Source organism: Thunnus thynnus, chromosome 5 (genome assembly GCF_963924715.1).
Source record: "Thunnus thynnus chromosome 5, fThuThy2.1, whole genome shotgun sequence".
In the NCBI taxonomy this organism is placed as follows: Eukaryota; Metazoa; Chordata; class Actinopteri; order Scombriformes; family Scombridae; genus Thunnus; species Thunnus thynnus.
Window position 1 is genome coordinate 34,693,527 of NC_089521.1, and position 14,999 is coordinate 34,708,525.

The 14,999-nt window shown below is 38.6% G+C and overlaps 1 protein-coding gene across 7 annotated transcripts in view; it reads left to right on the forward strand.

The window, feature by feature from the left end:
* The window catches only part of LOC137183701 (protein NLRC3-like), a 247,621-nt gene that overhangs the window by 128,501 nt on the left and 104,121 nt on the right, over nt 1-14,999 (forward strand). The window contains exons 1-3 of one of the 7 annotated variants that reach the window (XM_067590949.1): nt 9,961-10,302; nt 12,322-12,480; nt 14,102-14,206. The exons of the other annotated variants lie outside the window; for them this stretch is intronic. Of the exons in view, the coding sequence (XP_067447050.1) occupies nt 10,175-10,302; nt 12,322-12,480; nt 14,102-14,206 (392 nt within the window). The 5' untranslated portion in view covers nt 9,961-10,174. Of the gene's footprint in view, nt 1-9,960; nt 10,303-12,321; nt 12,481-14,101; nt 14,207-14,999 lie in introns of those variants that run through there. 7 annotated transcript variants of the gene reach the window in all.

The following is a 14,999-nucleotide window of genomic DNA, read 5'->3' on the forward strand; positions in this document are numbered from 1 at the left end:
AAAGATTAAAAACAGGTGTTATAAGTCAGACTCTGACCCTGGGCCCATATTTATCAAGCGTCTCAGAATCACACTGAGAGTTAACGAGGACTAAAACTAATTAATGAAGCAGAAGAGAATTTACTGTGACTGTCAGCAGGAGAAGGATTACTCCTGGGAGAGAGTGAGACGTCGCTGTTTTACCACAGTCAGAGCAGCAAAGTAGAAATAATGATGACGTGTTGTAGTTTTCTCACAGTCTCAGCTGGAAATATGAAACAGTGGTAATTTGGTATATTATGTGTATAGGCAGGTAACCAGGCAGGTAACTTACCAAGGTTATGGAACAAAACTATGATGCCAAAATTCATCATAAGATGATATTTACAAAGTGTAAAGAAAGCCTGAGAAATAAATGTAGCCCATATGTTAATGAAGATAACAGGTAATTAGACTCAGCTGTGTGAAATGATCTTGGTTCAGCCACATGGTTTCACAGCCTGTAATAGTGCTGCATCTTGCACATATTGCACAGACACATGTTGCAAACCCTCTCCATGAAGAACATCTTCTCTTCCACTGTCCAATTCCTCTTTCAACTACACCCCAAGTTAACTTGTGTTCTCTACATGAAGGTAAATACAGCGTAACAATAGAAACATATATTGTTCAGGTGCATCTTCCTCTCTCAAATATCAGGCTGTAGCTCTGCTGTTATTTGAAGGAGCCTCAATAAAAAATAAGCCTATAAAATATTTGAGCTGTTGTAATGAAGTTGAGATATCCTTCATTATGCAGCTGACATGATTCTGTGTTAATCAAAGTTTTAGTGGGCTGTAACTGAGGACCCTCGTCATACTCATTATCTTTACGACGTGCATTAAGCCAGATCAAAGTTTGATTCATGACTTCCATCATTGTCGCTTCTGACAGAATCGTCACTGTTGCACAGCTGCATTTTCCCCGTTACCATAAAGTGTAACATTGTGAGGACGTTCTGTATTTATTTAAATGATGTTCTGTAGAAGCATCATGTGTTCTCCTCTGCATCACACACAAAGTCAGTCTCATTAATGATTTTGTTTTAGTCCAAACAATCTTTTAATAAGCTCAGTGTCATCAAGCGTTCCCAAAACATCTCTCCTCTCAGGGAATATCTCTGCCTGAACTCCATCTCCTGCAGCTCCTAAATATTGGCAGAGATAGGAATCATTTACCAAGTTTGGAAAGTTGATAAAAGGCTTTTTCTCCTAAAAGTAGAAGCAGAGATGCGTCACTCTGATCATTTTTGGCCAGTTAGGAGTGATTTCCTGCTCTGAGACGCTTGATAAATACGGGCCCAGATGTGACAGATGTGACAGATTGGATGTCCACAAATTTCATTCAGTTAAATTGTGAAAGAATTTATCATTGGTCCAGAAAACCTGCATGCAGGTCAAATCATATTTTGGTTCTGTGGTGAAAAACTTTGTATTTTTTGATTCCAGTCTAAGTTTTGATGATCATATCTGCAGCTGGTCCAGTCCTGTTTTCACCATTAAAACATATTCAAATAATATCTATAAAACCAGCACAGAACACTGCTGCTGTCAGACTTTGAACTAAAAGCAGGAAAAGAGATCATATTACTCCATTTCTATCATCACTTCACTGGTTACCTGTTTGTTTTAGGATTGATTGTAAAGATTTGATTGATTACTTTTAAAGGCTCTTCATGGCTCCAGATGACATTTCAGAGTTGCTCTGTGTGTAAATATTAAAGGTATCTAGCTTTTATATGCAAACATATGATGTCACAATGAATAGTTTATATCTCATAACAATATTTAACAAGTCATTTGCATCAGGCTGTAAGTAAACACTGGTCAGCCAATCAGGTGGCTTTAACAATAACTATATAATTTAAACTTGTAGGTGAGATCATGTGATCCAGCTGTGTGATCCAGCTCTATCCAATCACATCCTTTACATCTTGTTTTCTACATTAGTGCAGCATCTTGCATGTATTGTACAACACTGCACACATTGATAATGATGCAAACGGACTGTGGACACAATGTATCTTCTTCACTGTCCAACTCATCTCCAGCTAAACCTCCTGTTGACTTATGTGTCCTTACAGCTCTTTGAAATATATCTCTGCCATCAGCAGTTTAAAACTAATGAATCATTAAATCAATAAAGCCAGGATTTGCATGAATGCAGCTTGTTTTTCTATAAGTTGACACTGAGTGGTGGGAAATGAATTAGTGCTGATTATCAGCACAGATAAATATGGGTCCTGGTCTTTGCTGTCAGGGCTCTGGATCAACCTGTTTGAGGAGCTCAGTCTGATAAGTCATTATCTTCCTTTAAATCACTTCTTCAAACTCATTTTATCCACTGATCTACTGATTATTTTTGTTTTATATGCTGTACATCTTAAATGCAAATCTTATGTGTGTTTTACTGGTTTATTTTCTTCCTGTATGTGTGTGTTAGTTTTGTGTAAAACATTGTGTAACGTTGGTTTTGAGAAGTTTTATAGACTTGTGAAGGGAGGGTGGTGGGATGATGATGTTGGGAAACAAAGACCAAATTCTAATAAACATCTGTGGAAATAAATGAACTTGCAGTGTTTTTATCCTGTGTCAAGCTTCAGCGTCATGTATAACATCTATTTCTATTGTAGTTATTTTTTCTCTCTTTGTGTATAAATGAACCATATTTGATTGAATCTGTGTTTTTTGTTTTGTTTCTGTGGATCTGTTAGATGTTTTTATTGAACCACTGGACCACCAGGACGCCATCTGAGTTTTTGGTTACGCTTTATTTTAAAGCTCCATTATTCTTATAATTTCTTATTAATTTCTTCAAAGTTTCCAGGAAAGAATTGTCTGTGTAATTTGGTCTATTTATAGATTTCCATTTCCACCTGAGTTCATATTTATTCATCATCATTTATTGTTGGAAACTTTATTCTCATATATGTTGAATTGTATATTTTTCTGTAGCTGAAACATGTTTGCATGTTTGTCTGACCTGCTGTGAACTGACTAAAAGACTTTAGCTTATGCTAGCTTATCAACTGGAATTCATTCATTGGAAGTGAACCAACTGAGCACTGTCTTTATTTGACCTGTAAATTAGTGATAAAGTACTTGGTTCTTTCCAGGAAATTTACTAACTTTAGATTGTCTGTGTTTTCTTTATTCTTTCACTTTATTGCTGAAATCAAGTGAAATATACAAACAAGGAAACAGCGCCACCAAGTGACGATACAAGAAAACAGCAATCCATACAGACTGAACACACAAAACAAGGAGAAATAAATACATGAAAACAGACATTTTAAAACATGTGAGGAGAGGAGAGTAAATCTAGTTAGAGATGTCTCTATTCATCATTTTGTCTATCAAATGTCAAAAAACAGAGAAAAATTAAGATTAAGAGTGAAATTGGTTTGCAGTGTTTGTCCAAAACTTAACAAACACAATAAAAGAAACACACACACTAAGAAGAAAAAAGCAATCCAAGACATAGTCCACACATGGCACACATCCTTCATAAAATACACTAAACTACTACACAGCAGCGTCCAGCAGTGCTCCTGGAGTACAAAGATTCAATGTGAGAGAAGACACAATGCAGCCCAGAAATATACACAATACCATACTTTCCACTGTGCAGCAATGACTACAGTACTGCTGTGAGTACCAGGAGTTTTTATGTGCTGCTGTGTGTTATAGAGAGCGATGGCTGATGGGATAAAGGAATTCCTCGCTCTGTTACTGTTGCAGCTGGAGGCCTGAAGACGTGGGCCTGATGGGAGGAGCTGAGGCTCACTGAACAGGGTGTTGTGGGTGAAGCAGCAGGTTTTCAGTCTTTGAGAATGAGATTGGCGGTGCGATTCTTTTTACTGACTCGACATTTTATGAGTCACTGACTAAATAGAGTTGGATTTTCAAGTGACTCAAGTCACCGAGTCAGTTGCCCAGAGCCTGGAGAATCCCCCACCGCTTAACAAACACTCGTCTACTGATTACAGCCGACAACTCAGCCCTGACTGGTACAAATAAATAAACCTCATGAAATATTTCTCTTGAAGGTTTGTGATTTGAATAGAGGTGATAGTCAATATATTACACTGTTGAATGTCATGGTTGATCAATCACAATCGAGTTGTAGTAAACTACTAAAAAGGACAAATTAAAATTGATGGATGGTTACTGTCTGTGGCGTGGAGCTTGTTGGTGAGTGAGTGATTCGTGCATCCCGAGTTAGACCTTCAGCTCCGGGCTTGGAGAGCGAGTACTGAGCTGAAACAAGCACCAAAGCGGTTGCTTTTCTGAGATTTCATCCTAAAATGTCCTGAAACTATTAGAAAACATGGATCCATCAGAGCAGCGCTGCACTGTGACAGAAATAAAGAGGAAACACTGCGACATGAAGTTAGATGCTAAAAAATGTCTTTCTAAAGCAAAGAGCTCCATTACTAATATGAGAGGCGTCATGTCGACTGTGATGCAGTTTTGTTGTTTCCAACTGAAAAAAGGACTAAGAAGAAGATATTTACCTGTTTTTCTATTTAGGTGTTTGACTATAAAACCTCCTGAAACTCTTTGTGGACAAAAACAACAACTGAGTGTAAAATCAGACAGCTCAGTGTAGACATGATCAGATTCAGGTGAAAGATGCAGCACAGATCCTCATTATTGATCTACTGAGGGAAAAGTAATCAAAGTAAAAAAATCAGTCAAGTTCTTCTTGAACATCTACACTGGTTCTGTTGTTGAAGATTTTTTTAGAGACAATTAGGACTGAAACTAACTTTTATTTTCATTATCTATGAATCTTCGCAGTATTTTCTTGATTCACAGTCTATAAAATGTCAGATAATAATGAAAATCACGTTATAATCTGCGACAGATGTTTAGTTTTGTCCGACCAACATCCCAAAACCCAAAAATATTCAGTTTATAATGATTTAAAACGGATAAAAGGAGCAAATCCTCAGAAGCTGGAACCAGCAGATGTCACTAAAACAATTGATCGATCTGCTTCTGTCATGTTGACCTGATCTGATGTATATCTAAAACTATTGTATCTTTACTGGTTTCTAACCGTCGTCACAGTGACTGAGGACGACACCAGGAGACTAATTGAGCTGCGAGCTGCTAACGAGTCTCTGTTCACCGGGAGGAGGAACACCGCCAAGCCGGCCTGGAGGTAAAGAAGCACAAGATAGAACATCTGCACTGATGTTCACATGTTCAGTCTTTGATCATTAAACCTCTGGAGCTTTATAATCAGTTTAATAAGGTTCCTCTTCATGTGTTTAATGAGATGTTTGACACCACAACAGAGCAGCTGCATGGTTATTGTACGTGTGTGTTTATATGATGTTGGTGTTGTTTGGTCTGCAGGGGAATAGTGAAGGAGATGGGTCTGACGGGCAAGATAACACCTGACCAGGTTGTCAAGAAGTGGGACAACCTGAAGACCAAATTCAAGGTGACAAACTTCAGTTTCCAGCCGTCAGGGTCGTGTTACGCTGAGAAGAAGTCAATCATATGACGTGTTTAGATGTGTTTACAGCTTGTGAGCAGCTGCAGTGGAAGGAGTTCAAAGCCTGTCGTTATAGATCAGTGAAGTGTTTTTCCTTGTTCTGTATTCAGTTTTCTTTAAACAATTTCCTGAATGTGACTGAACACAGAAACGCTCCTGGATCATGTGACCATCATATGTTTAAAGTTCCTCCTCTCAGAAACATGTTCGTTCTTGTTCCTTCAGCTGGATGTTTGTTCTCGTCTCTGTTCAGAGTTTGTTTTCATTCATCTGCTGAAGGAGGAAATTTCTCTGAGCTCACTGAAAATCTGATTTTCAGGATGTGACATCACAGCTAGTTTGGAGCCAATCATGGTCCAGTGTTCAACTTACACAGTGTGATGATGAAACTTGAAGCCTCCAGTGCACAAACACTGAGAATGAACATTACAGTAAAGGAGGAGACATCTGGTGTCTAGCAGGAAAACTGTAGAAATAAAATATATTTACATATTCATAGATTCTGGATTTTTAATGAGGCAGAAGGAGGAGATGTAAGTTTTTTAAGGTATTTTATATACATCTTACAATATGTTAGGAGTGGATCTGTAAATTCTGACCATCAGTTCCAATTATTTACACTTTTGTTTCTGAGAAATCAAGTTTTGTCCGTTTTAGTTTCTAAATACGACAATACCCATGATCCTCAGCTGTGTTGCACTCGGTTCACTATCAGTTACAGAAATAGTTTGTTTCGCTCCTCCACACACTTGAGTCCTCACAGTGTGAATCATGATTTGTTGTGTTTGGGACATGATGAGTCTGTTGTTCTGCTTTAATTATAGCAGAATTTATTTGGGCGTCTGAGCTGAACTGAATTTTTCCCATTTTTGTATTTATTTGTATTTAAAAGTCGTCTGGCAGCAGTTTGTACCTCTCATGTGTTTCCATTACAGCACAAAACATCCAATTAAAATCTGAAAATAAACTGTGATGTTCAGGAGATATTTCCAGAATCTTCAGAGACTCTTTGAACCGTCTGGATGAACAAATATTCTGTCTGTTGCTCCATGAAAAAGACTGAAACCTGCTTCTGGATCCAAACAAAGATGGCGGCTGTAAAAAGATGTGAAACAATATTAAAAGGTGTGATCAGTTATATTGGTATTATGTTACTTTTTATTATGTTTTCATACAAAACAACATGTTCATATTTTTCTTGTGTCGTACAGAAAGTGCAGTGTCAGGTTATTTTCAGCTACCTGGGCATGAGACCTTGAAAAGTAAGAACATGTTTTGTATGAAAATATAAAATAATTATTAATAATAGTGACGCAATATATCTAAATATAACTGACAAAAACCTTTCAGTCGTGTTTCACGTCGTACAAATTGAGCAGGAAGAGTCGGCGGTTTTCAGCTTCCATATTTGTTTGGATCAGAAAACAAAGAAAATATTTTTCATGAAGCAACAGACGGAATATTTTTTCATCCAGAAGATTCTGAAACAGCTTCAGAACAGCAGGACGTGTTGGTTAAACGTCTTCTGGGTTTTTAAAGATCAACATGTAATTATATTTCAGGAAATACAGAATGAATATTTGTGTTATTGTGTCATGAATATAACTGCCTACCAATCAGAGCAGAGTGCTGCATTTACATTTACAAACCAGAATAGAAACTTAAACTTTGACATCAGATCTTCAGACCTTCACCGTCTACAACAAACTTCATAAATCACAGACAGAAACATAAACTGAACACTGCTGCAGAAGCCAGAGGAAAAACCAGAACATTTCAGGTTTTTGTTGAGTCATTTTATGGTAAATTAACTCTTTTAAATATAATATTATAACATGAGACAGATGTCGCGCGTTTTATCTTTACCAGGTAGAGTGACGTTTGAAGCTGTTTGCTGCTGCATTTGTAGTATTTTCTCTGGATAAATGAACCAGAACTTGTAGGACTGAAGCTGCTGATGAAGGAGATAAAAACTTACTCAAGTGTCCCTTACTACAGAAGACTTTTTGTTTTTAAGTGCTTTAAACACAAACTGTGATTGTTCTCCAGTTCAGATTTTTTTATAAATGCATTTTGTTTACACATCCTGGTTTCATTTGTTTTTAGCAGAAATCATCTAGTTGAGTGTTAAAGTTCATTCTTGGAAATAGTTTGATGAAATAATCTTAACACAAAGTCCACTTACTAGCTTTTTTCCAGAGCTTTCAGTGGATGAAGTTGTCACCTGTTGTCATGTGACTGAAGTTAAGACTCTAGTAAGTAGATCTTGTGTTAAAATCATTTTGTCAGACAAGTAAATCAGTTTTAATGAGTTCAGGTTGTTTCTGACCTCTGACCTCCACAGATAAGTTCTCTTCCTGTGGGAAACACTGACTTTGTCGTCGGTCCTGAACACAGACTCACGTCTTCTTTCTCTCTCAGACGTCACTGAGCTGTTTGGAAGCACAGAAGCTCCTTTTTAAAGCCTTCAGACCTGAGAGCTGCTTGGAGGCTCAGCTGTACGTTTCTTCTTCCTGTGAATGCAATAAACTGTGTTGTGTGGAGTCAATGTGTCCGAAACATCACGTCTGTCGGTTTGCTACATGCGTGTGAAATGTGTAGTTGATTTACATCACAGATGATTGTCTGCGGTCGGCTCTTAAACCAACGCTCATCTGTTAGTTTGAAACGTCACATTTTACAGGAAGGACTGATGACGTGTTCCTGCTGAAGCCTTCAATAAACGGACCAGATACTAAAAGATACCCCCACTTTACTAAAAGACATGCCCACTTTACTAAGATACCCCCACTTTACTAAAAGACATGCCCACTTTACTAAGATACCCTCACTTTACTAAAAGACATGCCCACTTTACTAAAAGACATGCCCACTTTACTAAAAGATACCCCCACTTTACTAAAAGACATGCCCACTTTACTAAGATACCCCCACTTTACTAAAAGATACCCCCACTTTACTAAAAGACATGCCCACTTTACTAAAAGACATGCCCACTTTACTAAAAGATACCCCCACTTTACTAAAAGATACCCCCACTTTACTAAAAGACATGCCCACTTTACTAAAAGATACTCCCACTTTACTAAAAGACCACTTTACTAAAAGACATGCCCACTTTACTAAAAGATACCCCCACTTTACTAAAAGACATGCCCACTTTACTAAGATACCCCCACTTTACTAAAAGATACCCCCACTTTACTAAAAGACATGCCCACTTTACTAAAAGACATGCCCACTTTACTAAAAGATACCCCCACTTTACTAAAAGATACCCCCACTTTACTAAAAGACATGCCCACTTTACTAAAAGATACCCCCACTTTACTAAAAGATACTCCCACTTTACTAAAAGACCACTTTACTAAAAGACATGCCCACTTTACTAAAAGACATGCCCACTTTACTAAAAGATACCCCCACTTTACTAAAAGATACCCCCACTTTAATAAAAGATACCCCCACTTTACTAAAAGACATGCCCACTTTACTACATGACGCCCCCGAGATGGTGAACAGCAGCACTGGAGGAAGACTTCTGGTTTAACAGGATAATATTAAAAAACTTTTTAGCCCAAGTAAAGAACTAAAGAACATGCAGCAGAGGGCTTTACAGACTGCAGTGTGTGTGGTTGGAGGTCGATAAGGCTCACAGGATGAACTGAGGCCAGATAACAAACAAATGGAAGACAGGGCTGTTTTCAGCAGGAGAGAACTACTGGCAGATGACTTTCAGCAGACAGAGAGGGAGGTATTGTTCGTATTTTCATAAAGAAATGCTGAAGATGAGAGGAGAGAGGACGCTGCACAGTGCTTCTGGAGAACCAGACACATGTCGAGGAATTGGAGGAAGACTCCTGGTTTCCAGTGTGGGAGTTTTTTAATCAATCTTTGAATACAGAACAGAGATTTCTTAAAAATTTTTTTTTTTTTGAGGGGGGGGGGGGGGGGATTTAGAAATATATGTATTTGTGAATCGGTTAACAGTAATTGACTGCTGCCCTGCAGTTGTTCATTCAACACATTATCTCTCTCTCTCTTTCTCTCTCTCTCTCTCTCTCTCTCTCTCACCACACAAACATGTAACTTCCAGTAAAGAAGAAGAAGGGAGGAGCAAACAGGCAGGAAGTAAAAGTGAAAGTATTCAGTCAGACTCAATTTTAAAGTCAACAGAGCAGAAGGAGAAAAACAGTCTGAGGCAGGGTGAGTGTTAATATCAGAGCTGCTAATAATGATTACTGTCATTATTGATCAATCTGCTGATTATTTTACTGATTAATTGTTTAGTTGATTAAACTGTGTCAGAAAAATGTGAGATCACAGTGTTGACGTCTTCAAACGTTGTTTCCTTTGTTCTTTTCCTGGTTTCTGCGTCCTCACAGTGATGTAACGTGACACACTGCTGCAGTTAAAATAGAGAAAAGTCACAGTTAAGAACGACACAGATGTTTATCTGAAGTCTGTTTGTTGGATTTAAAGCAGAGTCAAAGTTTATCTTTGTGATGGCTGGAAAACACACATGGTTGTAGTTAAAGTCATGTAAACTAATAAGAAGCTACTAAGTTGAGAGGAAGGACTGGGTTTATTCTACTGTGTATGTGTGTGTGTCTCCAGTGTTACTGGTTTACCTCTCAGACTCCAAAAGATGAAGGATTTGGAGGAAGAGGAGGACGGAGCAGAGTCTCTGATATCCAGCTGTCTGTCTATGAAGAGTGACCGGTCTAAAGATCGTCCTCCACGCCTCAGTAATGAACCTGGACCCTCAGACACAAAGTAAGAGACTGTTTCTACTGTAAACTGACCTGAAGATGATTCAGTTTTTAATCTCATTTGATAACCTGCATTACAACTCTGTTCTTTCATAATTCTGTGTTTTTTAATTCAGTTACTGATGTTTTTGTTGTTTGAGCATTGACTGCATTATTTCTTCGTTTATAGCTTTCATTTTGTTTTAAGAGTGCTAGTTGCAATATTTAATGCAGGTTAAATTACAGAGGACAGATTGTTGTGTTTGTTTTCTAGACATGAACGAGTTAATCTGACAGCCCAGCATCAGGCAGCAGTGCCTTTAGTTTAAAACTATAATACGTATCTATTCTGCATTAAAATGTCTAAAAACAACTAGACCTACGTTCCAACTGTATCTTTAACCAGATGAAGGATTTTGAAGGATCTTAAATTATCAGAGAAACAAGCTGAGCAAATGTTAGCAGCAGCTCGGCTCACAGCTTTTCCCTGACGTCCTGTGTCCTCTGAATAGCATCAGAGAAACACTGATTTTCTATGTGAAACAGCTTCATTCAGTTTTTACCTGTTTGTTCTGGAGAGGGGGAGACCTCTGCAGATACTTTGGCTGTCCTGTTGTGACACTGAATAGAAGACAGGTCTCAGCAGACAGCAGCAGCTTCTGTGGACTTGAAGTTAATGTTTAAACAATGGGCATTTGCAGACCAGTTGGACTGCAGCTTTGTTGGTTGGATTGAAGGTGGGCTATGTTGAAAGAGGCAGGTGCTGTTTGGAGCACCGAGCTGGTGGACAGCAGCACTGGAGGAAGACTTCTGGTTTAACAGGATAATATTACAGGACTTTTTAGCCCAAGGAACATGAAAACTAAAGAACATGGAGCAGAAGGCTTTAGAGACTGCAGTGTCTGTGGTTGGAGGTCGATAAGGCTCACAGGACGAACTGAGAGGCCAGATAACTAGCAAATAGGAGTCAGGGCTTTGAACTGGCTGTTTTCAGCAGGAGAGAACTACTGGCAGATGACCTTCAGCAGACGGGGAGGGATGTATTGTTCGTATTTTCTTAAAGAAATGCTAAAGTAGAGAGGAGAGATGACGCTTCACAGTGCTTCTAGAGAACCAGACTCATGTTGAGGAATGGGAGGAAGACTCCTGGTGTCCAGTGGGGGAGTTTTTAATTCATAGTCATACATTTGATCAGAAACGTCTTCAATTATATTCTCTGCTCACACTTTGAGCTGTGAGTTACTTTGTAAAGTTCAGAGTAATTTTTGATCTTTGTTATTGACACATGACCTGCAATTGTTCACCACACACACACACACACACACACACACACACACACACACACACACACACACACACACACACACACACGTGACTTCTAGTAAAGAAGTGGAAGGGAGGAGTGTGACGGGTCGTGTCTTTCTGTGGATTTATGGTGGATGTATCCCTGATGTCTATGGTGCAGGAGGAACGGCACGGCCACACAGGACTTGTTCTCATTCTGGCTCTCTTTACTCTGGTACTGGTACAAAAATCAGCAACACACAGTCACCGTCAATAGTGTGTCATGTAACTGCAAGCGTTCAGGTCTCTCCAGCATGAAAGTATCTTTCTTTGCTGAGGCGCGTACGGTGCGCAGAGAGGAACACTATTTGTGCAGTTACGCTATTATTCCACCAGGTGGCTCTAAAACTATGTACATACAAGACAGGCACATCTATTTTGAAGAAATTCATAATAGGGGTTATTTCTAACCCTGTTACAGGAGTAAACAGGCAGGAAGTAAAAGTGAAAGTATTCAGTCAGACACCATTTTAAAGTCAACAGAGCAGAAGGAGGAAAACAGTCTGAGGCAGGGTGAGTGTTAATATCAGGGCTCCTAATAATGATTCCAGGTTCAAGGTTAATTTATTGTCATTTGCATGCTTACACATGCAAACGAAATTTGTACTCAGGTTCAGCAGCGTACAATGCAATAAGTCTAAAAATAATCTATAATAATTAGTCTGGGTTTATTATACTGTGTATGTGTGTGTGTCTCCAGTATTACTGGTTTACCTCTCAGACTCCAGAAGATGAAGGATTTGGAGGAAGAGGAGGACGGAGCAGAGTCTCTGATATCCAGCTGTCTGTCTATGAAGAGTGACCGGTCTAAAGATCGTCCTCCACGCCTCAGTAATGAACCTGGACCCTCAGACACAAAGTAAGAGACTGTTTCTACTGTAAACTGACCTGAAGATGATTCAGTTTTTAATCTCATTTGATAACCTGCATTACAACTCTGTTCTTTCATAATTCTGTGTTTTTTAATTCAGTTACTGATGTTTTTGTTGTTTGAGCATTGACTGCATTATTTCTTCGTTTATAGCTTTCATTTTGTTTTAAGAGTGCTAGTTGCAATATTTAATGCAGGTTAAATTACAGAGGACAGATTGTTGTGTTTGTTTTCTAGACATGAACAAGTTAATCTGACAGCCCAGCATCAGGCAGCAGTGCCTTTAGTTTAAAACTATAATATGTATCTATTCTGCATTAAAATGTCTAAAAACAACTAGATCTATGTTATATGTTTTGTTGAGTTGTGTACTTACATTAAACCAAATGGTTCCAACAATTTTCAAACCCAGAGAAATTTGTAATTTTAATCAAGGTAAAGGTCTGTTTCATTTGGTCACCTGTCAATGGCGTCATACCTCCTCTACCAAAGAGTTTACACACACAAGATACATGCGTCAGCGTTGTGATTGTCCTCTACAGTGGCATCTACCATACAATATACACCTACAAGATAATACATAGGCGTTGTGGTACCCGCCAGAAACTGTCATAAATCGACTCCTATTCTGTCTTAAGCCACATTTTATGATAAACTTTTTAAATCTTGGTCGTTTTTAACTGTATCTTTTAACCAGATGAAGGATTTTGAAGGACCTTAAATTATCAAAGAAACAAGTTGAGCAAAAGTTAGCAGCAGCTCGGCTAGCAGCCCCTCCCTGACATGCTGTGTCCGCCGTACAGCATTGGAGACACACTAATTTTTAACGTGAAACTGCTTTATTCAGTGTTTTAACCAGTTTTAATCACAGGGTCTGTTTGTTCTGGAGAGGAGGAGACCTCTTCCGATAATTCAGCTCATGCTAAAAATCTGCTGAACGTCTGGATCTTAAGTTATTAGAGAAACAAGCTGAGAAAATGTTAGCAGCAACTCAGCTAACAGCCCCTCCCTGATGTCCTGTGTCCACCAAACAATGTTGGAGAAACACTGATTTTTAAAGTGAAACTGCTTCATTCAGTGTTTTTACCTGTTTTAATCAGTGGGTCTGTTTGTTCTGGAGAGGGGGAGACCTCTGCGAATAATTCAGCTCCCAGTAAAGACATCCTGAATGATGAACACTGGAGTTATCCTAACCCTGAGAAGCTGGTTGTTTAACAACAAAGACAACAACTCCCATGATCCCTTGCTGCTTCACACCGTCATCACACTCCATCTATTGTTATTGTTTTGATTGAGACCCCTAGTGGCTGAAATTAAATGTTGTGTGTTTAACTGTTAGAAAAATAAACTGTTATATAAAAATCCTTTTTTGTTATTTGGCATTTTCACAGCTCACATGTCAGACTTTGTGTTCTTAAACATGTAGATGTTTAAAAACTCTTCACGCAAATATATCCAGCTGTAGATAAAATGTTTAGAACATGCAGAAGGAGAGATGAACATAACTATTTGTTGTCATTACTGAATCATGACCCTAAGCCATGTTTCATGTTAAACCTGCTCTTTACAAGAACTAATGATATGTGTAAAACAATTGTTGTTTCCACAGACAGAGAGCAGAGTCTCTGATATCCAGCTGTCTGTCTATGAAGAGTGACCGGTCTAAAGAACATCCTCCAGACATCAGTAATGAACCTGGACCCTCAGACACAAAGTAAGAGACTGTTTCTACTGTAAACTGACCTGAAGATGATTCAGTGAGACGGTTTCATTAAGGTTGTAGTGTAGATATGAAGGAAACACAGTGGAAAGAAATAATGAACTACCTTCCATTCAGCTGTAATCTAGAACAGATCTTCATGTACATGTTAACCAGAGACAGAGACAGGGCTGCTATTGCTATTTGATTTTCCAGTCTAACAATCTAAAGTAGTAGCAGGTAACCCAGGGTGATATTTACTAAGGATTTAGTAACAAGTCACATTGTGTCTCCTTATTTACTAAAGGACTGCACCGGGGTTTTGTGCAGGTAAAATGGAAGAAAATGGAGTGTTTGGTCTCCTGCAATACAGAATGTGTCTTAACGTGTTCCTGTTCAAAGACACAAAATATGGGAGGAAGTAATGGAAATGTATACAAACAGCCTGCTGCAGCTGATTTATCACTGCAGACTGACCACTGCAGCAGAGGAAACTGAGTCTGACATTTAACGTTTGGGAAAAGTCAAATGTGTAAAACTGTTGTATCACACTGACACAGAGGGAGAGAGATTATAGCAGAAACAGTGAGAGAGAGAAACACAGATGAAAAGATGCATTATGAAGATATTTAGCAGAGCTCTCTGTTCAGCACCACAACACAAGACAAAAGAGCAGCAGTCTGTTATTTTTCTGTTTTGCTCAGTTGCCTCCTGCTTATTTTTCCTGACTTTTAATGTCTCATAGTAGCTTAAAGGAGCCCTGTGGAGTTTTCTTGTTAACAGACAAAAGTCATGTTTACATTGACTT